This window comes from Serinus canaria, chromosome 8, assembly GCF_022539315.1.
Source record: "Serinus canaria isolate serCan28SL12 chromosome 8, serCan2020, whole genome shotgun sequence".
Lineage (NCBI taxonomy): Eukaryota > Metazoa > Chordata > Aves > Passeriformes > Fringillidae > Serinus > Serinus canaria.
Genome location: NC_066322.1, coordinates 1,203,741 through 1,227,770, shown reverse-complemented (window position 1 = coordinate 1,227,770; position 24,030 = coordinate 1,203,741). Strand labels below are relative to the sequence as shown.

General features: G+C 49.9%; 2 protein-coding genes across 13 annotated transcripts in view; one reads left to right on the top strand and one right to left on the bottom strand.

Annotated features, from left to right (window-relative positions):
• The window catches only part of MIER1 (MIER1 transcriptional regulator), a 38,986-nt gene extending 24,946 nt beyond the window's left edge, over positions 1-14,040 (top strand). For 3 of the 4 annotated variants that reach the window (XM_050977140.1, XM_009088793.4, XM_050977141.1), the window contains exons 6-13: positions 1,012-1,076; positions 1,395-1,467; positions 3,069-3,220; positions 3,885-3,966; positions 6,553-6,647; positions 7,718-7,845; positions 9,775-9,911; positions 11,086-14,040. In XM_050977140.1, coding sequence (XP_050833097.1) covers positions 1,012-1,076; positions 1,395-1,467; positions 3,069-3,220; positions 3,885-3,966; positions 6,553-6,647; positions 7,718-7,845; positions 9,775-9,911; positions 11,086-11,411 — 1,058 coding nt within the window. In that variant the 3' untranslated portion in view covers positions 11,412-14,040. The remainder of the gene's footprint in view (positions 1-1,011; positions 1,077-1,394; positions 1,468-3,068; positions 3,221-3,884; positions 3,967-6,552; positions 6,648-7,717; positions 7,846-9,774; positions 9,912-11,085) is intronic. The other variant, XR_007778029.1, reaches the window with a different exon arrangement.
• A 327-nt stretch (positions 14,041-14,367) lies between these two features.
• On the bottom strand, positions 14,368-23,853 carry SLC35D1 (solute carrier family 35 member D1). Of its 9 annotated transcripts, XM_050977142.1 has the most exons (12): positions 23,622-23,853; positions 23,160-23,193; positions 23,003-23,089; positions 22,662-22,729; positions 21,826-21,897; positions 21,216-21,284; positions 20,838-20,940; positions 20,336-20,428; positions 18,027-18,094; positions 17,441-17,519; positions 17,195-17,277; positions 14,368-16,481 (listed from the first exon to the last, which is right to left on the bottom strand). In XM_050977142.1, the coding sequence occupies exons 1-12, from the start codon at positions 23,834-23,836 to the stop codon at positions 16,373-16,375; spliced, it is 1,080 nt and encodes a 359-aa protein (XP_050833099.1). In that variant the 5' UTR covers positions 23,837-23,853; the 3' UTR covers positions 14,368-16,372. The 9 variants fall into 9 exon arrangements, with proteins under 9 accessions (XP_050833099.1, XP_050833103.1, XP_050833101.1 ...); XM_050977149.1 differs by lacking the exons at positions 14,368-16,481; positions 17,195-17,277; positions 17,441-17,519; positions 18,027-18,094 and adding exons at positions 19,826-20,208; positions 20,245-20,280 and having other exon boundaries at positions 20,317-20,428; XM_050977146.1 differs by lacking the exons at positions 14,368-16,481; positions 17,195-17,277; positions 17,441-17,519; positions 18,027-18,094 and adding an exon at positions 19,825-20,208 and having other exon boundaries at positions 20,245-20,428.
• Positions 23,854-24,030: the final 177 nt, after the last annotated feature.

Below are 24,030 nucleotides of genomic sequence, written 5' to 3'. Positions count from 1 at the left end.
TTTGATTCTGTTGCCAGCACTGAGCTGATCATTTTCATTCTTATTTTGTTTACAAATGGATTTTGCATCCCCTGAGCTCTGATTTCCCTGGAATCTCCCCTGATGGGATCTGACCCTTTTGGGCTGCTTGGGACAGCAGATATTTATCTTTTTTTCAATAAAAGTGGCTGTTGCATCTTGAATTCCTTCTGTGTTTGAACAAATAAAAGGTTCCTCACCATACCTTACACTTGATAATTATTAGTTAGAAAGGCAATTATTAATTTGTGGTTTATTTAAATGCAAAATTGCCAAGGAACCTTTAAATTTAAATGAACAATTGCCAAGTGTGTGGCTGTGCAGAGGATTGCAAATATCTTCAATAAATTCCCATTTTCAAGCACAGAATTCACTTAATTCAAGTGGGGGTTTGCACAGCTTTCAGCTGTCTATAAAATGTCATTTAATGTATAGATAATTTTAATGCTGCTGTATCACACCCTGTACCAGCACCTTGGGAAAGGCAGCTGGTCTATACCATAAAGAGCTCAACATTCCTGCCAGTGCTGATCCCAGATAATCTCCTGCAAGTGCTGCTGGGCAGCCCAGGCTCCTAAATCCCAGGAGGAAACACTCCCAGATTTCTCTCACCTTCTGCTGAGATCTGCCTGAAATTCCCTGGAAAAGAACAGCAGCAACTAAGCCAGGAGCTGATGGAAAAGGGCTGGAAACCCACAGAAATATTCCCACAAATTCAGAATAAACTTGGATGGGGATCCTTCGAAGCTGAGGGAAAAGAAATGTGAATTTAGTGACAAAATTTAGGGATGTTTTTATTTTTGTCCTCATTTCTCAGAGCCTGGCTTGTATCTTCATCCAAATGTGGGTGGGTCATTTTTTAATCTTGTCACTGCTGAGCCATGAGTGTTGTCCCCAAAAGTGTCCCTGAGATAAGGAGGGAGGGAGGGAGCAGGGCTGGGACTCTGCCAGCCCTGCTCCTCTGGCCTCAAATGTCTGCAAAATTCCTTGCAGATAGTGAAATAGAGGAGGAATCTGAAGAAGATGAAGATTATATTCCCTCAGAAGACTGGAAAAAGGTAAATATTCAGCCCACATTTCATGAATAATTAATTGATCTGTTACTGGGTAACCCTGAGCTCTGTGGAACACCTAAATCCTCTGCAGTTTTTCCCCATAAATAGGAGAGTTTTGGTAATGAGAAGTCTTTCAATCCTCCCCAAACAGTCCAAAATCCATTTCCATATAGTTGTCTTCACTTTTGACCCTGTTAATTGTGTTTATAGATTTTAAACAATGAAAGTTTCAAGAGGGGAGGGAAAAAAACGTGGGTCATGCTCCTGTTTGCCAACCAAAAATCTCAGGGGGGCTTCACTTCTTCTTTTTCTTCCAATCAGGAAATCATGGTGGGCTCTATGTTCCAAGCTGAAATTCCAGCTGGCACCTGCAAATACAGAGAGAATGAAAAAGGTGAGATTGGACCATTTATTGCTGCTTGGGATCAATGTCTGATTAGGAGAAAGAAAAGACTGGATTGATGTCATGTGCATTAATAAATGAGTGGTAATTAGAGGCACCATCATCAAATTAGAGCTCATCCTGTGCTTCAGCAGAGCTGGAGGAAGAGGAAAAGAAGGATTTTATTCTTGGCCTGGTGCCTCTTGAACCCTTGGATTGTGATTTAGTGATCCACACAAGCTGCAGCCTCTTCACTTATGGATTTCTTTTATGTGAAATCAAACAGCCAATGGAGAAATTGTACTGCTGGAGCTGGATTATCACATTAAAAAGGGCAAAATGGTACCAGCAGCTTTGCTTTTCACATTTTGTACCTCTTCAATCAGGAAGAAGAAGTTCTGCCCTTGTGGATTTTTTTTCCCAGCAATTTTTCCCCTCATCCCAAGCAGAGGCTTTGGCTGGATGCTGTCAGGAAAGGCAGATCCAGTTTAAACCCAGCTGGGAGCAGAAAAGGGAAATTTTCCTGCTCATTCAGCCCATTCCTAAGGATTTGCTCACACTGCAGCTCAGTGAGAATGGATTTCTTTGTAGAATTTAGTTTTTAAATGACCACCACAGAGCCTGGAGCCCCCCTAGAGCCCAGTTTGTGCCCAGTTATTCCATTGCCCAGGGAGGTGGAGCATTCCCTGGATCCCTGGGAGCTCCCAGCCAGGCTGGACAGGGCTTGGAGCACCCTGGCACAGTGGAGCTCCCTCCTCCCAGGGCAAGCCATGGAACTGGATGCTTTCTAAGGTCCCTTCAACCCAAACCATTCCAGGATTCTCTGAGGGTTCCTGGAACTCTTTGTTGTTTTGAATGAGCAGCCAAACATCAGCTGAGTGGGAACCTCTGGAGCAAAAAGCCAGAACACTCCTGGGAGCTGTTCCCAAAGTGGGTCCTGGTGAAGTGAAGCTGCTTTCTTTGCAAGCCATTCAATGATTTCTTTTCCACCTTGGGGGGTTTATTTGTATTTATTTCCATGATAAATCACTTTTTCCAAGTAGAGATTGATCTCTGAGCCCCCTGAGCTCCCCCCACAGCTCCCTCCCTGTGCTGGCTGTGCTTTCCCAAGCATTCCTCTTGCAATCAGTGCTCAGATTCCTTCCTTGCTGCTCTTCCTCAGGTTGTTGGAGCCCACAGACAAGGTCTGGATATTTTCCTACTTTAATAGCCAGAATTTCACTTTATTTTGCTGCAGTCCAAAGCTTGGCTCTTCCAAAATAAAACTCTTCCAAAATAATCAGGGGATATCTCACTTGGCCCACATTTCTCCATTAAATTCAGTTTACTGTGGCTTCCCTGCTCTCAAACTCCTGTGAAAGCTCTGGAAAAGGTGGAGATTAAAATTCTGGAGTTGCAGGATGAGTTCTGTGATCCAGAACCCAGATCATGCCAGGGTTTGAAGGCAAAGTCCAAACCCTTTGGATCTCTGCATCCATGAGGTTTTACTGATTTCCAGATGAATGGTGCTCCCATGGTCCCCCAAGGCTGATCAGGACAATAATTACCTTTCTAATGATTTCATTTTATTCTAATGATTTCATTTTCTTGTGCTCTCCCTGGGCTTTATCCAGTGTATGAAAATGATGACCAGCTGCTCTGGAATCCTGACTTTTTACCAGAGGACAAAGTCATAGAATTCCTCAACGAGGCCTCGAGGCGCACGGGAGAGGAGAAGGGCCTGGATGCAATTCCTGAGGGCTCCCACATTAAAGACAATGAGCAGGTACAAATACATAACCACAATATGCAGTTCATTTTCTAGAATTAATCATCTTTTTATTTCATTCTTCTCCCAAGAGCTAAAATCTGGTTTGGAACAGTTTCATTGCTCTTTGTGGAAATCGAAATTTGATAGGATTTTACCTCTCAGAGAATATTAAACTGTTAACTTGGGCTTTATGTTGCTTTATGTAAAATAAATATATCATAGAAAATAAATAAAATCTTATTTATATATATGAATTAATTCTCTCAGGTACAGAATTTTTCAATGATGAAATTCTCTGTGAATGCACACTTGATATTTCTTCATACACATGAAAACCTACACATCAATTTAAAAAATGTGTGTAGTGGATGAACAAGCTTTGAAAAACCCCTCCATCCATTTTACAAATGTGTGTTGTGGATGAACAAGATTTGAAAAACCCTCCATGTATTTTACAAATGTGTGTAGTGGATGAAGAAGTTGCAGTGCTCTGCTTGGGCACTTTCTTGGTTCTGTAGACAGAGATGTGGAAATGCAAGGCCAGTGAACCCAGCTTGGATGAGCCTGCGTGGATTCCAGGGCTGGTTTCTGATCTGAGGAGGGCTCAGGGGTTTCTGGCTGTGCTGCTGTGGCCCAGCAGGGTCTGGGTGGTGCTCAGAGTGCATCCTCCTCCCTGCAGGCCCTCTACGAGCTGGTGAAGTGCAATTTTGACCCGGAGGAGTCCTTGAGGAGGCTGAGGTTTAATGTCAAAGCAGCCAGAGGTGAGTGTGCATTCCCCAATCCCATTTCTTTCCCTGCCAGCTTTGCTGCCAGCAGGCTCAGGAGTTGGTTGTGCCTCCACTGAAATGGGCCTCAGTGAATCTCTGATTGTTCCTGGGAGAGTGGGATTAGCAGATGTGGGAATTTATGGGGTTGGGCTGTTTGTCCCTGTCCCCACACACGCCCAGGATGGTTCTGGCAGGCTGGGTCTCAAAAGATGAGTCTGGACTCCAGGGTTTTTCTGTCTTCAGAATTATTTATTATATCTTATCTGTAAAGTCCCTTCTCTGCCCGACTGGGATCTGACCAGCAGGGCAGCCAAAGGCACTCTGACCACCCCCAAGGCGGGCACATCTTTTATAACAAAAACTACAGATATCAGATTTACCTTTTATCCCCAATACCTGTCACCCTCGTCACCCAGTGCACCCTCACCCCAGACCAATCCCCAAGTGCCAACACCACAGCAGCAGATGGATGGCAAGAAGAAGAAAGAAGAGCCCTGTGACACGCCCTGACTCCTCCATCTTGTCTCCACAACCCCCCTGTACCAAACCCCAAAATCTGGGATTTACCCTAGAATTGTGTCTTCCCTTCACCATTCCCACCCCAGTGATTCCCACAGGTTCCATCTCCTCACACACAGGTGGCACATCCCTGATGGATCAAAATCCATCCACCAAGTGCTTCTGGCAACATTCCAAGGCTCCCGAGCCCCCCAGGGGTTCTCTCAGTAGCTCTGGACATCAGGAGGGATGGGCTGAGCTCCCACAGGAATTCCCTTCCCAATAAATTATTTATTCATAATTTATTCAATTATGACTAAAAAAATAGCTGGATTTCAGCCCCAACTTCAAATTGAAAATTACTCCTTGACAGCTCACCTGGGCACTTTTTAGGTGTTTTATTGGGCTCTTCTAGACCTTGCAGTCATCAAAGGGAATGCAACAAACATGAGACATGAATTAATTCTACATAAAGGAACAAATAGACCTTTTATTTTGCAAAAATAACATTACAAATCCTGCTGTGTAAAATGAATTCATTCTAAATAAAGGAATAAATTAATTTTTTTTTACAGAGTGTAGCATTAAAAACTCTGATACATAAAATAGATTAATTTTAAATAAAGGAACAAATTAATTTTTTATTTTATGGAGTGTAACATTAAAAACCCTGATGCATAAAATGAAATAATCCTAAATAAGGGAGCAAATAAACCCTTTATTTTACAAAGTATAACATTACAAACCCTGCTAGATAAAATGAGTTAACTCTAAATAAAGCAGCAAATAAACCTTTTATTTTACAAAGTATAACATTACAAGCCCTGCTAGATAAAATGAATTCTTTCTAAAGAAATGGGAAAATTAGCCTTTTATTTTACAAAGTACAAGGTTAAAAACCCTGATACATAAAATGAAATAATCCTAAATAAAGGAGCAAATAAACCTTTTATTTTTCAAAGTATAACATTACAAACCCTGCTGCATAAAATGAGTTCATTCTAAATAAAGAAGGAAATAAACCCTTTATTTTACAAAATATAACACTGGAAACCCTGAAACATAAAATGAAGTAATTCTAAATAAAGGAGAAAATAATTTTTTTTATTTTACAGAGTGTAGCATTAAAATCCTGATACGTAAAATGAAATAATTCTAAATAAAGGAGCAAATTAACTTTTCTTTTACAAACTATAATATTTAAAATCCTGATACATAAAATGAGTTAGTTCTAAATAAAGGAGAAAATTAATTTTTATTTTAAAGAGTGTAGCATTAAAACCCTGATACATAAAATAAACTAATTTTAAATAAAGGAGAAGATTAATTTTTTATTTTACAGACTGTAGCATTTAAAACAATAGTACATAAAATTAAATAATCCTAAATAAAGGAGCAAATAAACCTTTTCTTTTACAAAGTCTAACATGACAAACCCTGCTGCATAAAATGAGTTAATTCTAAATAAAGGAGGAAATTAATTTTGTATTTTACAGAGTGTAGGATTAAAAACCCCGATATGTAAAATAAAATCATCTTAAATAAAGGAGCAAATAACTTTTATTTTACAAAATATAATATTTAAAACCCTGATACATGAAATGAAAGAACCCTAAATAAAGGAGCAAATTTTATTTTATAGTAAAAGGAATGAATTGTCAGTTGAGGATGACCTGGAGCTTTGTTTTTCCAGAATGCCCCACGAGAGCCCTGCTCCTGAGGGTGAGCTGGGCCTGGGGGAGATCCCAGAGCTCTCCCTGGGCACAGCACGGGCAGCAAGGGCCCAAGAAATGAGATGGTTTTGCTCTCCCACCCTTTGATTTACTGTCACCTGAAGGATCACTGAGGCCAGATCAGATTTTATTTACAGAGTCCCCACAAACCTGCTCCTCCCATTCCCAGGCTTGTCCTTCAGAGGGAGAATTCCCATTTTTATACCAAAAAGTGAAATTCCTGGGGTGGTTTCTATGGAATCAGCAGCTGGAGAAAGGACCCAGATCTTTCCTGTCACTTCAGTTGCCTTTTAGTGGCCTTTTCAATTAACTATTTTCTTTATTGCTTTTATTTTTGCTTTTCCTGTAGAAGAATTATCTGTTTGGACAGAAGAGGAATGCAGGAACTTTGAGCAAGGGCTGAAAGTCTATGGCAAGGATTTCCATGTGATTCAGGCAAATAAGGTAAAGTTTAAGTGCAATTCTCACTTTTTACATTTTAAAACAAAGTAATTATGAATAAATTTTGTCCTTCATAGAGAAATGGACAAAATTCTTTGATTTTTGCTGTTGAATCACAGAATCCTGGAATGGTTTGGGTTGGAAGGGACCTTAAAGATCCCATGGGCAGGGACACTTTCAGTATTCCAGCTTGCTCCAGCCTGGCCTTGGACCCTTCCAGGGATGGATCCAGGCAGGAATTTTTTCCTCCTCAATTTTTTCCCAATATTTACATCCAGATTGGTTTCTCAAAGCCCAGAATTTGGAACTGGAAGTGCAGAAATCCTGCAGAAATCCTGTGGAAAGAGCTGCTTCCCTGGAGCCTGAAAGCCCACCCTTGGAATCCTTCCTTCCTTCCTTCCTTCCTTCCTTCCTTCCTTCCTTCCTTCCTTCCTTCCTTCTCTGCCTCCTTACTTCCTGCATTCCTTCCTTCCTTCCTTCCTTCCTTCCTTCCTTCCTTCCTCCTTCCTTCCTTCCTTCCTTCCTTCCTTCCTTCCTTGTTTCCTTGTTCCTTGTTTCCTGGTTCCTTGTTTCCTTCCTTGTTTCCTTGTTCCTTCCTTGTTTCCTTGTTTCCTCCTTGTTTCCTTGTTTCCTTCCTTGTTTCCTTCCTTGTTTCTTGTTTCCTTGTTTCCTTCCTTGTTTCCTTGTTTCCTTGTTTCCTTCCTTGTTTCCTTGTTTCCTTCCTTCCTTGTTTCCTTCCTTGTTTCTTTCCTTGTTCCCTTCCCTTCCCTTCCCTTTCCCACCATGGTTTCCCCTTTCCCCAGCCCCTCTCAGTTGGGATGTGCCCTGTTGCCAGGACTGTTCCCTGTAGCCAGGACTGTTCCCTGTTGCCAGGACTGTTCCCTGTTGCCAGGACTGTGCCCTGTTGCCAGGACTGTTCCCTGTAGCCAGGACTGTTCCCTGTTGCCAGGACTGTTCCCTGTTGCCAGGACTGTGCCCTGTTGCCAGGACTGTTCCCTGTAGCCAGGACTGTGTCCTGTAGCCAGGCCTGTGGCTGTTTGTGGGGCTGAGCAGGCTCTGCTCTGTGCCTGCAGGTGCGCACGCGCTCCGTGGGCGAGTGTGTGGCTTTCTACTACATGTGGAAGAAGTCGGAGCGTTACGATTTCTTCGCCCAGCAGACCCGCTTTGGGAAGAAAAAATACAACCTGCACCCTGGGGTCACGTAAGATGTGCCTGATTTCATCATTTTGGGGTTCTAGCTTGGTTTTCTCTTGCTCTCAGCTGAAAATTCAGGGATTCAGGGCCTAATCTGCAGCAGGAAAGCAGCCAAAGTGAACAAAAAATGTCCTAAGTGTGTATAAGTCATGTGTCAAATGCATTTATTTGGGGTAAGGCCGGCACTTTGCACTGAGGAGCAATTTGAGTTTCAGTTCTGTTAGGATTTGGTTTACTTTTTAAATGTTCATAGGGTTTTTTAAAAATGCTTGTTTTAATTAAACACATTTTCTAAAAAAGCAAGAATCCCAAGTTCCAGGTGGAATTTGTGGTGCATTGTTTGCCCATCCTTCTGGCCAGCACAGCACCAAATCCCAGGGGATTTTGGGCTCTCCAAAGCTCCTTTTCTCATTCCCATCCTTGCTGAGGAAGGAGGGAATGTGTGAGCAGAGCTGCACTCCCAGCTTGTTCTGCTGCCCTTCATTCCAAAGCTCTGATCTGCCTGTCCCACTCTTTCCACTGCCTCCTGCCAAGCTTTTTTACTATTATTTTCATTCCTCATTTCTTCCTGGCTCCTCTCTTGATCCTTCTTTGGAATATTATTGTTTCTCCAAACATTTTGGGGCTCTGGGACACCCAGAGTTACCATCAGGGACTTTGTGGGTGTTACAGAGAGTTTCTTACCTGGCAGGGACTGCCTGGCTCCCCCTTTCCTTCCATCTCTTGGTGGGTTTTTTCCCCCCTATTTTCCATTTTCCCCCTTTTCCATTTCCCCTATTTTCCATTTCCCCCCTATTTTCCATTTTTCCCCAAATGAGACATTTTTGGGTCTCTTCCTGCTGTTGGTTGCAGCAGCAGTGTCATTAAGGACTGGACTTGTCTGTTCTTGAATGATTTTGCAGATAAATTCAGGGAATTCAGAGTGGAATTCCAGGATAATTACGTGTCAGGAGAAGTGTCTGGAGTTACTCCAGCCCTCCCACCACATCCAAGGGTTTCATCCACCAGCTTCCTTTGTTTCCATCTTCATCCTGCCCTGAACTGGAGCTCTGGATTAAATGGCACAGATGGGAATGTCTTGGACTCTGGAGTTTTTCACTTGGACCCCTTGGGGGTTTTGTGCACCAGTGGAATTTATATTTACTGGAATGGTTTGGTATTGGTGGCTCAGCAAATTCCAAGGGTTTAGTGCCTGGAGGGATCACCTTGGAAGCACATAAAGGGTTTGGAATCATGGAATGCTTTGGGTTGGGAGGGAGCTCAAAGCCCATCCAGTGGGCAGGGATGGGGGACAGAGGACACTGCCAGGTGCTCCAGCCCAGTGTCCAGCCTGGCCTTGGGCACTGCCAGGGGTCCAGGGGCAGCCCCAGCTGCTCTGGGAATTCCATCCTAGGGAGGAATTCCTTCCCAAAATCCCATCCATCCCTGCCCTCTGCCAATGGAAAGCCTTTCCACACCTGCAGTGTGTGCAGGAGCATCTCCAGCCCTGTCCCAGCTCTGTGTGTCTGTGTGTCCCGCAGGGATTCCATGGATCCTGTCCCACCTGTGTGTGCGTCTGTCTGTCCCACAGGGATTCCCTGTCCCAGATGTGTCTGTGTGTCCCGCAGGGATTCCATGGATCCTGTCCCACCTGTGTGTGCGTCTGTCTGTCCTGCAGGGATTCCCTGTCCCAGATGTGTCTGTGTGTCCCGCAGGGATTCCATGGATCCTGTCCCACCTGTGTGTGCGTCTGTCTGTCCCACAGGGATTCCATGGATGTGTCCCAGCTGTGTGTCTGTCTGCCCCACAGGGGTCCCCTGGATGTGTCCCAGCTGTGTGTCTGTCTGTCTGTCCCGCAGGGGTCCCATGGATGTGTCCCAGCTGTGTGTCTGTCTGTCTGTCCCGCAGGGGTCCCATGGATGTGTCCCAGCTGTGTGTGTGTCTGTCTGTCCCGCAGGGATTACATGGACCGCCTCCTGGACGAGAGCGAGAGCGCCGCCTCCAGCCGGGCCCCATCGCCGCCGCCCACGGCCTCCAACAGCAGCACCAGCCAGTCCGAGAGGGAGGAGTGCACCTCCAGCAGCGCCCCGAACGGTGAGAGGGCCCGGCTGGCCCTGGCACACCAATCCCGGGCTGCTCTGCTCGGGAGAGCCCATCCCTGCCCTGCCAGGGACACCCCCACCATCCTGAGAGCCCATCCCTGCCCTGGCAGGGACACCCCCACCCTCCCGAGAGCCCATCCCTGCCCTGCCAGGGACACCCCCACCATCCCGAGAGCCCATCCCTGCCCTGGCAGGGACATCCCCACCATCCCGAGAGCCCATCCCTGCCCTGACAGGGACACCCCCACCATCCCGAGAGCCCATCCCTGTCCTGACAGGGACACTCCCACCATCCTGAGAGCCCATCCCTGCCCTGACAGGGACACCCCCACCATCCCGAGAGCCCATCCCTGCCCTGCCAGGGACACCCCCATGTGGCTCAGAGCTCTCCCAAAGCCTCCTCTTCTCCAGGTGGGCACCCCCAGAGACAAGCAGCCTATTTCAAGTTAAAAGTGGTTTTTAAAAACCCCTCCATGTGTGCATGTAGGCAGGGGCCTTGTCTGGGAGATCAATCCCCCTGGAATTTCCTGGGAGCTGAGCTCTGTGAGTTCCTGTGTGCCTTGTGCCACGCAGGGGTGGAGCTCCAGTGCTGTGGGGAGTCCTGGGCAGGGCACCGAGCCCCTGGGGAGCTCCTGCTGCTCCTCAGGAGCTGTTCCTGAGGGCTGGGAATGGGAGAGGAGCCAGGGAGGAGAGCCAGGCTGAGGGAGGAGCTGGGGACTCACTCAGAGCCTGGAAATCACCTGGAAGGTGCACAGAGTGCCCAGGTGAGCAGAGCCCATCTGCAGCCCCTCAGTCCTGGGGTTCCAGGACATTCTCTGTTCCTTTTGAGCACTTCCATGGACTCCCTGTGTCAGTTGTGTGCACATCAATCACACAGTGAGGAGAAGGAGAAAACCACTGGACTTTTAATGAATTTGAGTTCAAATTCAGCTTTCCTGAGTCAGCTTAGGTGAGGAGAGCCCACCTGGGGTCCTGGGGTTCCAGGACGTTCTCTATTCCTCTTAAGCACTTCCATGGACTCCCTGTGCCTTTTGTATGCACACCAATCACACAGTGAGGAGAAGGAGAAAACCACTGGACTTTTAATGAATTTGAGCTCAAACTGTGCTTTCCTGAGGCAGCCCAGGCCGTTGTGCTGCTGCTGATGGGCTTTCTCTCCCCCCCAGGTGTCTCTGCCAACGGCCCAGGGGAGGTGCCAGGGAAGGAGGAGGCAAAGCTGGAGGGGCTGCACGTCAATGGACCCTGCAGTGGGAAGAAAACCCCTCACCCAGAGCTGGATACGAACGGCTACGAACCCGAAAACCTCTCCAGTGACCCCAAACTGGCTCACTCAGCCTCAAAGAACGAGCCTGAGCTGGAAGAAAAGAGTGAGAGACCTCTGAAAAGAAGGAGAATTAACAGCAATGGGAAGGAGAGCCCGGGTGCTTCAGAGTTCTTCCAGGAAACCAACTCCCACGGGAAGCTGGAGGAGCTGGAGACTCTGGAAGACTGAGTGCTGGGAGCTGATTTTATTCCTTGGAGTAAATTCTGGGTGTCTAAAATTTTCAGGGTTGATGGGTTACCTTCCAAAGTCCGGTTCCATAAACAATCTGAGATTTTTTTTTTGTTTCCTGAGACCTTCTAGTCGGCTCTAAAGATCCGATGATTTGGTTTTCTTCAGTGCTGAAAAGCAGCAGGAGAATATTGAATTTCTCAGAGCTGGCAGCTGCAGTTCTGGGATAAAAGGCTCTTAAATATTTAAGGAACAAAGCAGTGAGTTGCTGCAAAAATATTCCCAGCCTAACACATTAAAGAATGTGTTAATACAGCATTTAATGTATAAAACAGCATTTAATCAGTGTACAAGTGAACAAAGCATTTGGGGCTTTGCAGGAAGTTAAAATAAAACAGGAAAAGCCAAGACAGAGCAGGCACAGAGACTTCCACTCCTGCTGGAGAGAGGAAAATGTCATCCCATCATTAAGGAACCCTCATGAATCCTGAAAGTTATGAGCACAACTATTTTTATATATAGAAGTTTTAAAAGGTAAATAAATAAACCAGGTCAGGTTTGTCTATGTAAAATTGTTGACATCAATGATGTCTTTCCATATTCTTTATCTGGGCTAAAGAAATACATTCTGTATTTTTCCAGATTTCTTTGTAGCCTTTGAAAGATTTTTACAGTACTTATGTCTTGATTGAACTGTCCTTTCTTAAAACAAAAGCTTGTATAATTTTCTTACCTTGTACAGTTGGTAAACTTTTATGAGAGAGTTGATACCCTGAGTCTGTCAGCTTCCTTTTATTTTGCTGAAGTCTTTTCTAAAAAAAAAAACCAACAAAAAAACCCCAAACCAAACCAAACCAAACCAAACCAAACCAATGGAGTTAAAAATTAATCACCAACGTGTTAATTTTCTTCCCAGAAACTGGTAAATAATTAACATAAGAATGGTTAGGAGGCATTTGATTTTGGAAGTGTGGTTTTTTTCTTGTTTTATGGCAAATAATGATGTTTCAGTTTTTGTTAAGCATGCTGCTTGCATTGCACACATTTCCTTGCTTTCTTTCTCCCTTTGTTTGGAGCCAGAGGAATCTCCCAGCAGCCAAATTCTCCAGTTTACTGAACCTTTGCAGGTTCAGCTGCTCCATCATCCCCTGGCTTGTTCCCAGCCTGTGCCCTGCCAGGTTCCAGGGAGCACAGCAGGGCTGCAGTGAGGCTGGACTGGCTGGAATTCCTCAGCAGCACGGGCTGGCTGCACTGGGAGCACCTGATGATCCCAAAGGTCTTTTCCAGCCCAGGAAATCCTGGCATTCTGTGCTGGTGCACAGGGACAGGCTCACCTGGAGAAGGGAGAGCAGGAATTTCACATTGAGCTGGGGAGAGCTAATTGCAGTGTGAAACCAAAAATCCCTCATGAATGAATGGGAATGGGGTGATGCTCACCCTGCCAGCAGCACCACTGAAAAGTTGTGGGTGTAGGATTTACATCCAGCAGTCAGGAACGTTTGAAATCCCAATTCACTTTGGTTTTGTTTGGTTGTTCTCTTCAGCCCAGCTCCACTCCTGCTCTGTTCAGACCAGGATCATTGTTCAGTTGTTCCATTGCTGACCCCGTCTCCTCCTCCTCCTCCTCACAGGTGTGCTGTTCATCCTTCACTGGTTGTTTTCTCTTTATGGTTCCAGTTGAACTGAACGGTTTGAAATGGATGTTTCAGCCCAAACCCCAGTGCTGAGGGCTTGGGCTGATTTGGTTTCTTCTCCACTGAACTTCCCTTGGACTTTGTGATCAGGAATGAGCCAAGCCTCGGGATGAGGATGGGCTGTGGATGCAGGAACCCTGGGGAATGATCAGCTCTGCCTGCCAGCCCTGCTCCTGGACAGCCTCTGGGTGAGGTTCATTAATCAAGGCCTGTGTTAATTAAGGAATGCAGTGATTAATGCCTGAGGCAGAGGTTGCTGTTAACTCTCCCCTCTGCTCATGAGCAGACCCTCAAGGACAGTTCCACACAAGCAGAATCCTGGTTTCAGTTTTATTTTGATGCTCTTTGTTTTCGGTTGCAAGTTGGAAATACTTCCCAGCAATCCATAGGAAAGTTTCCAAATGAATTGTCTCAGGCTCGTGTGTGAAATCCAGCACTGTGTATATTTTCAGGAATGTTGCTTTGTTTCTCATCTTTCCTTATTTTTATTTTTTTTGGTGATACTTAGAAGAGACCTGACATTCCATAATCCACTATGTAATGCTCAGCTAGACTTTAAGAATATTTAATTCTAATTTACCTTTTGTTTATGCTGGTGTTTTATACAATACTTTGTTCATGTTTCAAACTGCAGCCACTGTAACTCGATAAGTCATTGCACTACTAAAGCTATTGAAAATCCTGGAAGTTGCTAACTTTGCTTTCATTTTCCAAGCCTTCTGTACAGTTGGGAATCCAGTCCAACAGGAAATCCTTGGGCTTCCCAAAGGGTTCAATGTGCTGTAAATTCCCCCCACACACACACACACAAACCCTACAGATTAGTTGGATACATTTTTTCCACACAGTATTTTGCACTGTCAGTAATTCCCTCCTCTTACTCCCCTTCCCCATCTGCAATTCTGGAAAAGCTTATTAAAATATTTTTAAACTTACTGTCTGCATCCAAAATTCCTGACTTCCCTTGCTCCAGAGGGGTGGAATATTCCCTCTCAGAGGATGGGAGAGCACTGACTCTGTTACTCCCCACTGAAACCCATGGGAACAAATCCCATTTTCCTGCCTCACCTTCCAGCTGTTCCCTTCATTCCCCATCATGTTTCCAAATCCCTTCTCAAGGAATATTCAAAGCTGGAAACCCAGAATCACCCCCCTCACCCTGCTGGGATTGGGGGCTGTGGAGAGCCCCCAAATCCCTGATTTATCCAGCCCAGCATTCCCACCCTCTCCAGCCAGGGAAGAGAGGGCTGAGGCAGCAGCAGCACCTTTGGTTCATTGGTTTATTGGAAGCAAATACAAAAATACAGAGGCACATAAATCCTTTCTGCTCTCATTCCTCACATCCACAGCCTGCCAGACATTCAGGTTTTCATCACTAAAATGCTCATTCTCTAAATAGATTCTCTATAGAAAACATTTGTTTTTTAGGCAATTAATAGCATAGAAAATACTGTTAGAGGAATTCTTGGCTTTCCCAGTGTTCAGGATCCAGCAGGATCCCAGCATGGACAAAATAAGCTTTAAAAATCCTTCCCTGTTAGGACTGCAAATCTAACCAGTAGATTCAAAAACAAACAGAAAATCATAAAAACCCCTCTGGCAGAATCACCCTGCTGGCTGTGACCTCAGCATGGCGCAGTCAGAGCACACGGGGGAGAAAAAAGGGATTTGGGATCTGGGAATTGGGGATGCTGCAGCAAGGGGCAGGAGCTGGGGGAGGAGCCCCAGCAGCACCTGGCACTGGGAACCAGGACAGAACCAGTACTGGGACCAGCAACCCCATCTGGGCTGGGACTGGAGGCTTCTCCACGCCAGGAAGGGTTTGTGACCCTCCCCCCCCAGACAAAGCCGAGGTTTTACTGGAATTTTGGGAGACAAAATTGTCAGGGATTTTTTTTTGGACTGTGCTCAGAGGGGGAATGTGCTGAGGGGCTGCTCCAGAACACCCCAACTGCCCTGCAGGAACCTCAAAACCCCACAAAAAAAGGGGAATTGTGGCTCTGGAACTGCTCCAGGAGCAGGGATGTTGGAGCAGGCAGCAGCTGACTCGCTCCACACCTTCCCCAGCACACCAGGCTGGAGCTGCACCCTCACAGAAAATCTCCTTCCCATCCAAAAACTTCCAGTAAACTCCAACAAATGCAGCTTTGCCCAACAGCAGTTCCAGTTTAGGCAAGTATCTCCTAAAAAACCCCACTGTCAGTGTCTAGAGAAGCTGTGAGGGTACAAAAATCTCTAAATACATTATTTTACTAAAAGTTTTTTAACCAAGCTTAAAAACAATTCTTTTAAAACCAAAAGACAACCTGGAAAGAGGTGCTGGGTAAGACAACCTTTAAAAATCACTGAACACTGCCCAGTGTTCCACAGTTCCCATTCTTTTAGTGGGTCACAAAGCCAGGGTGATTCATTCCATGGAAAACAAGAATTATGGAGCCCCTGTACTCGCCAAAAAAGAAGGTTTAAGTCCTTGTGCCTCTTCCAGGGGTGGGAGCTGCAGCCCCTGCAGATTCCCTGGATGTGCTGTGCCAGGTGGGACAACCTTGGCTCTCCTGTGATCCCAGCAGCCTCTCCCTGGTGATCTTCCCAGTAAGGCAGCAGCTTCCCAAAGCCAAGGCTGGATCCAAGGGAGGCTGCAGAGCCCAGCAGGGCAGGAAAACCCTTCCTGCTGGGAATGTCACCGAGCCTCGGAAAGACAGAGGTGGATGCAGGGCTCTGATAGAGCCAGGAGGGCAAACCCAGCTTGGACAGTGGGTTAGTGGACCAAACAGAGAGAACATCAACAGAAAACAGCTAAAATTCAGTCCAGAGAGCACTGAACATTCATCCAGGAGGTCCTGGCCCAGCCCAGGAGCAGCTCCCAGGGCATTGCCTGTTCCAGAGGGAGCAGGCTGGGCACAGAGCCAGCCCCAGCCTCCCACCCCGCTGGGATCAGCAGATCCAGGGATCCCAGGGAGCAGATCCAGCCAGGAACACCCTGGCACACCCCGGGGGCAGAGCTGCCAGCCCTGCCCTGCTCTGCCCGTGCCCATCTCCGCTGCCAACCCCGCCTTGATTAGAAACCCGTTAATTCCTCCCGTTAATCAGGCTTAATTAGGCTCATCCTTCCCCGTGCAGGCTGGCTGGGTGTTCCCAAGGATTTGTGAAGGCAGCAATCTCAGCTGTGCAAATCAAGAGCATCCCCGGGGCTCCCTCCCCGGGCCCTCCCCGGTCCTGCCCGCATCAGGCGAGCAGGAGAGGTCGGATCCCAAAGCAGCCCCGCCCTGCTCACACCGAGCTCTTCCCCCTCAGATCCATCTTGCTGCCAGCATCCGACTCCTTGCTCATCTGCTCCTCGGTGAAGGTGATGTAGGAGTACACCAGGCTTCCAGCAATACTGCAAGAGATCCAGGGAGCACGTGGGGAAAAGCTCCTGCCAACACAGAGCTCCCAAACACCCACCAGGGAAAGGCAGAGCCACGGCACGAGGATCTGCTCCAGCAGAATTCCCAGCTTCCCTCCCAAACCCAGGGGCTTCCTTTCATTCCAGATCTGCTCCACCCCAAAGGGATCCTGCTGAAGGACAGGACAGACTCCCACAACAAAGCCCAGAAAGGAGCTATCTTCCAATATTATATTTTCCAATAATAAGATGAATCCCCAAATAGGAATAAGAAGAATAAGAAGAATAAGAAGAATAAGAAGAATAAGAAGAAATGATCCCCAAATTCTTGAAATTGAAATAATCCCCCAAAAAATAATAATGCAAATTGAACAATCCTCAAAATTCTTCTTTTGCTGCCTTAATTCCATGACTCTGCTTGGTAACTTAGGGAAAACTCCGTTTTCCTGCTAAAATACTCCTGTGGGTTCTCCTGGCTTTAAAACAAACCAAGTTTGGGAACATCCCACAAAACCTGAGCACAAAGCACAAAACCCAAGCACAAGCACAAAAAGACCAAGCACAAAACCCCAAATCCATGGGTTTTTTTTTTTTTTTTGGTTTTTTTTTTTTTTTTTTTGTGGGGGGGGAATCCATTAAATCTGTCCAATCGTCTCAGTTTCACCCCAGTTTTCACTTACAAGTCATAAACAAACCTCTGCTCTTACCTGATATTTAGACCAATGAAGTTCATCCATGTAAAAATATAATCTCCTCCAAAAAACATCCCAATATAGGTTATTAAAATATTCTGCAAAGGAACAAGATGGGAGGAACAAACAGCCTGAGACATGGGAACTGTATGGGAAAGGGAATTTATGGGAAAGGGAATGCAGGGGGTGGAACACGAGGGGTTAATGCAATTCCCAAGGGATAAGTGAGGGGCTTTTCTGGGAGCAGGGAATGCCACTCACCTTAATGCAGCCAACTATTGTAGTTGTAAGAGCAGAGTTGTACTGAGTGCAAAGGACTGTGGAATACATCAGAATAAACCTATGGAGAGGAGAAGAGCCAACATCAGGGACAACACCTTGGGAACCCCCTGATCAGGGACAACACCTTGGGAACCCCCTCATCAGGGACACCCCCTTGGGAACCCCCTGATCAGGGACACCAATTGGGAACCCCCTCATCAGGGACACCACAACACCTTGGGAAGCCCCTCATCAGGGACACCCCCTTGGGAACCCCCTCATCCCACCTCCCTGGCCTGGGAAGGGGTCCCTGCCCTTCAGGCAATGAGGGCAGCCTAAGGTGGCTCCCAACCCAAAGCACTCCAGGATTCCAGGATCCATTCCCATCCTTTTCTCCCCCTTTTCCAGCTAAACCTGCACTGGAGGAGGGTGGGAGATAATCCCCACCCACCAGAGCTCTCAGGAATGGTCTCCCTAGCAGGGCTGAGGATTTGTGATGGTTTTTAAATAACACCAGTTATTCAGGCACCACAATTCCCAGTTTCTGGGATGGAGGTGCCTTCCCTGCTCCCAGCCCAGTCCTTACCCCATCACACAGGACAGCGTGAACTGCACCAGGAAGAAGGTGTCTGCCCAGCCCTGGTACTCCACTGCCTGCAGGAACAGCACCTTCAGAGCCTTGGCAAGCACACAATTCCCAGCAGGACAAGGAACAACCCCCAGCACCAGCTGCCACCTCACAGCAGGGAAAACCAACCCCATTCCAAGCCTGGAATGACACCCAGGGCTGGGGATCCCCCCTGGCAGCACCTCCAGCCTCAGCACTCAGCTCATTCCCTCTGGAAAAGGCAGGGAATGAGTGTCACAGGCCAGAGGGCTCAGGAGAGGCATCTCCCAGCTGGCTGCTCCCCAGAACTCATGGATCATTTTGGCTTTCCCTCCCTGCAAACCACAACGCTCATCCCAAGGGAGCTGTGACCTGGAGATGCTGCTGAGAGTGGCTCCAGGCAGCCTGGATTTCCAGGGCTTTTCCCTGGGCTTTGGGGAGCACCTGGAGGGCTGGACCCAGGGCCACAGAGAGTCCAGAGGGGCCACCAAGGTCCTGCAGGCACTGGAGCATCCCTGAGGATAGCTCAGGGGTCTCACCCAGGAGCCAGGCTCTGCCAGAGGTGCCCAGGGACAGCACCCCGGAGCCAGGGGCACACAGGGACACACAGGGAGGTCCCTCTGGATGGCTGCAGGCACCTGGAGAGGGGCAAAGCTTGCCCAGGGAAGTGGGGGAGCCTCCACCCTTGGAGACACCCAAAATCCAGGTGGAATCCTCACCTGCTCCAGAGGGACCAAGGAGCCTCAGCCACAGGGCAAGAGCTGCTTCCCTCAGCCCCTCCCAGCTGGGCAGGGAATGCCAGGGCACCCAGGGCTCCTGCCAGGCACCTGGGAATGCCCTTCCCCCAGGGACACCAAATTCCAGCCCTGGGGGCCCCTCCTGCACCCCCTTTTCCCCAGGAATTCTGCACAGGGCAGGATGTGTTACCTGGGCTGCCTGCAGAGCAACCACAGGAATTCCCAGAGCCAGAGGCACAGGAGAGGCCCCCAGTCCCCCCCAGTCCCCCCCAGTCCCCCCCAGCCCTTCCCAGGGGGTTCCTGGAGCTGGAGTTTCCTGGCAGCAGCCCCAGCACACAGCACATCTTTGTGCAGCCCAGAAAGGAGTTTATTCAGGGAAAAGCAAATTTAAAAAAAGCCATTTCTCTCTCTGGGCTGAACAGAGGCTGCTCACAGCCACGTTTTCCTGCCCAGGCCCAGCTCCTGCTCCTAAATGAGCACTTTTATCCCAAATCCAGCCCTGGCAGAGGGCGGGGCTGAGCCACCTTCACCCCCTCCTGCCATCCCTGCTAAGCCCAGCTCATTAATCCCGGGCTCTGAGCTCCTAACGAGGACAGAGCCACCAGGCTGGGGCACAGAGGGGCTGGCAGGGTCCCCCAGGGTGGGTGACACCTCCAGCCTCTGGGCGAGAGAATTGATCTGAATTCCCTGCACATGCAGGGGGTCTCCAAAAAACAGGCAGGGAAAAGGAACTTGCTGCTCAGGGGAGCCAGCTGCACATCAGTGAGTGCAACAACAACAAAAACAATTAATAGTAATAGTAAAAATAAAAATAAAATATAATAATGATAATTATAATAATAATAATAATAATAATAATAATAATAATAATAATAATAATAATAATAATAATGCAATATCAGTAATAATTAATGATATCATGTATACAGGACCACAGGTAAATAATTATAATCACAGTAATAAGGAATATTTTCACCTATACAGAACCATAGCTAAACTATTATTACTACTATTATTATTACTATTATTATTATTTTATTTATTAGTATTGTTAGCATTATTATCATCTCCAAGATCACAGGCCCCACAAGCAAAGTGAGCCCACACAGCAACTCCACAAAACTGCCCCAGCCAGAGGGGAAGGACAGGAAAAAAAAAGTTTGAAGAAACTCATTGATTCTAAAATTACTCAGCTTCTTTAAATAATATTTGGGTTTTCTTCTTGCTCTCCACTTCCCCATTCCTCAGGCATTACAAAAATCCCTGAATGGAGCAACTCTGTGGCTTTGAGGCCAACGTCAAAGCTGTGGCTCCTTCCTGCTGAGGGGGTTTTGGGGCACCCCCCTTCCCCAGCTCCCCTGGCACAGGGTGCCACAGAACCCATGGACCTTGGGATGGACTTTGGGATGGACTTTGGGATGGACCTTGGGATGGACCTTGGGATGGACCTTGGGATGGACTTTGGGATGGACCTTGGGATGGACTTTGGGATGGACCTTGGGATGGACTTTGGGATGGACTTTGGGATGGACCTTGGGATGGCTGTCCTACCTTCTGTGCATCTCCAGTGACGTAGGCAATGGCCAGGGTGGGCAGGATCATGAACAGTGCATTGTAGTAGAGCAGTCCATACTTCCCCAGCTCCTGGAAAGGGGGAAGGAGCACCCAGGGGTTGGGGTGGGAACAGAAATCCTGCCCAGAGGAGCTGAATCCAGGTGAGCGTGGGAATGCTGATATCCCATGGAATTCCAGGCTGGACCTGGAAGCTCATCCAGTCCCCCGGGCAGGGAGGGACCTTCCACCATCCCAGGGATCCAGCCTGGCCTTGGGCACTGCTCTGGGAATTCCACCCCAGCCCCTCCCTCCCAATCTCCCACCATCCCTGCCCTCTGGAAGCCATTCCCTGTGTCCTGTCCCTCCATCCCCTGTCCCCAGTCCCTCTCCAGCTCTGGAGAGATTTTGGGAATGGCATGGCTGAGCCTCCCCCCCTCTGCCCTCACAGAAACCAAGGCCAAACTCCCAAGATGCCAAAGGAAGCCAGAGCTCATCCCACCTTGGAATCCAGCTTCTGTTTCACGTAGGCACCGTTTGCAGCTGTTAAGGCGTCGTTGATGAGGATAAAAATGTATCCCTCCAGGTCGAATGCCAAGTCAGCACTGGGAAGGGGAAAAGCAGGAGTTAAAGCTCTGGCTGTGCAGGGACAGCGCCTGGAAGGTTCCTTCCACCTTCTGTGGAGCCAGCAAGTTGTCAGGAAAAGTTCATCATGGGAGGAGGGGGTGGGATTTGGGTCAGGAGAACATTCTTTCCTACTAGAGAGCACGTCTGGCAGGCAGGGGGGAAGGCAGGGTGGAATCCCTCTGCTCCTGGGGCACACCAGGGAACTCCACTGCCACTGGCATCCACCTGGGAGAGGGGAATGGGGACAGCTCACCTGGCAGCCACAAATGCACCAAAGATCATGGCAAATACTGTCATCTGAATGCTCCAGGAAAACTTCTTCCTGGAAAACAGAGGCAGCAGGAGATGGCACCAGCCACTGCTCAGTCCTTGGGAACACTCTGAGCAGGGAGAAGCTTTTCTTCCTGAGGAAAGGGGGGAAACCCCAACCCAGCCCCAAACCAACCCAACCCCAACCCAACCGACCCCTGCAGGAGCTGTGAGCGAAGACAATTCAGACAATTATCTCTGTGATTCTTTTAGAAGATCAAGAACTCAGCCTGGAGGAGCTGCAGCTCTGCCTGGGGCAGGGCAGGAAGGGCTCAGCCGGGCACGGAGCAGCCCCAGCCCTGCCAAGGACCTGCGGGCACTCCGGGAGGGCTTTGGGCTCCCTGCAGGAGCTGGGGCTGGCACAGCACCCCGCACCCCAAAGGGGAGCCAGAGCAGCACATCCCCCTCTGCCAGCTCCCGCGGGAAGGGATCCGGCAGCTCCTGCACCGCCCCTTCCTCCCACCCTGCTCCCACCCTGCTCCCGACCCCTCCAACCCCGGCCCCAACCCCGGCCCGGCCGAGCCCGGAGCCGCCCCGGGGCTGGCAGCACTCACTTGAGCAGGAATCCCTCGGCAAACATCGTGAAGAGGATGGAAAACCTCCGCAGCACCGTGAACATGGGCAGGCTGCGGGAAGGGCAGCGGTGAGAGGCCGTGCCCCTGTCCCCGAGTCCCAAACGGAGAGGGGACATGGGATGGGAGCAGGGACATGGGATGGGAGCAGGGACATGGGATGGGAGCAGGGACATGGGATCAGGAGCAGGGGTATGGGATCAGAGCAGGGATATGGGATAGGAGCAGGGACATGGGATGGGAGCAGGGACATGGGATGGGAGCAGGGATATGGGATGGGAGCAGGGATATGGGATCGGAGCAGGGGTATGGGATGGGAGCAGGGACATGGGATGGGAGCAGGGGTTATGGGATGGGAGCAGGGACATGGGATGGGAGCAGGGGTTATGGGATGGGAGCAGGGACATGGGATGGGAGCAGGGGTATGGGATCAGGATAAGGACATGGGATCAGAGCAGGGATATGGGATAGGAGCAGGGATATGGATTTGCCCTGCCCTTAGTGGGTAATTCCCTTATGGGAATGGCACTGCTCCCACACCCCCTTAGATCTGAGCCTGCCGGGAATGGGGGACCCCAGGGACACCCCCAGACCTCACCCCGTGGTTAAAGGCCAGCCCCGCGTCTCTCCCTGCCCGCGGGGAGCATTTGGGAACACGCACGTGGCACATCCCGGCGTGGGCAGGGAAGGGAGGAAGGAAGGGAAGTGCAGGGCCCCGAGCGGCTCCGGCCCCATCACCCACAGCCCCGGGGCCCGGCAGGGCTCCCTGGCAACCCTGGAAAGCCCCGAGGAACGGTGAGCGGGAAACCCATCCCTACTTCAGTTTCTTTGTGCTGAACAGTCCTGTGATCTGGTTCCCGAAGTACAGGAGAGGTAGAGGAAATGTCTGGAAAGGAGAGGGATAAGGCTGTGGGAGCGAGCCGGGAGCTCCCCGAGCAGCCTCGGGGGATAAAAATAGAATGGAATTATTCCCACCCGCCATGGAAACCTTCACACTCACACTCACACTCACACACACACACACACTCGCACGTGTCCCGGAGCTCCAGGAGCCCCGGAACGGGCACGGGCATCCCAAAGAGCCCCTGGTGGGACAGGGACCCCGGGGCTGGGGAAAGGAGCCCGGGGAGGGGATTCGGGTGCTGGGGAGGGGTCTCACCCGCCGGGGGATGTGTCTGTCCAGGTCAGGGAACTTGACCACCCGCAGCACCTTCCCCGCCCAGAGCACGGCCACCGTGGCCACCATCTGCAAGAGAGCAGGGGTCACCCACGGCCCCCCAGACACGGGAGCGGGGACACAGCGGGGTCCCACTCACCTGGCCAAGCCCCACGCACAGCGAGGACGGGAACCTGCGGGAGGAGAGCACAGATCAGGGGGGACCCACGCAAACCCACGGGGACACCGGGGGACACCCAGGGTCGGGGAGGGGACAGGACGGGGTGGGGGGCGGCAGCCCCAAAGCGGGGGGTGCCAAAGGCTGGGAAGGACCCGGGGCAGGGGGGTGACACAGGGGGGGACCCGAGGGCAGGGACGGGAGTGAATGGCGGGGTCCCGATCCCCATCCCACGGGGGGCCCACGCCGATCCCGGGGGGATTCCCGATCCCAGGGGGGTACCTCAATCCCGGGGGGGATGTCCCGATCCCGGGGGGGGGGTGGGGGTATCGCGATCCCGGGGGTTGCCCCGATCCAAGGTGGGGGGTTCCCGATCCGGGGGCTTCCCGATCCCAGGGGGGTTCCCCCACGGCCGGGGGGTCCCCGATCGCGGCGCGGCCGTACCCGTAAGTGGTGAGGACGCTCTTGTTGACGACGACGATGAGGAAGGAGCTGAGGCCGTAGAAGGCGGCGGCCAGCAGGCGCAGCCAGAGCGGCGGGGCCGCCATGCCCCGCTCCGCATCGCCGGGCGCGGGGGCTCCGGCGGGGGCTCCCCCCTCGGCCGCCCCCTCGGGCCCCCCCCCGGCAGCGGCCGCGGGGCGTCTGCGCGGGGCCGACATGGCTGGGGCGGGGCGGGAACGGCGGGAGCGCGCAGCCGCGGGGAGGGACCGGCAGCGACCGGGAGGGACCGGGGAGGGACCGGGGAGGGGCCGGGGACACGGGGCAGGGAGGGCACAGGGAGGGGGACATGGCACAGGGGGTGGGACAGGGATGGGGACACAGCACAGGGGATGGGGAGAGGGATAGGGACATG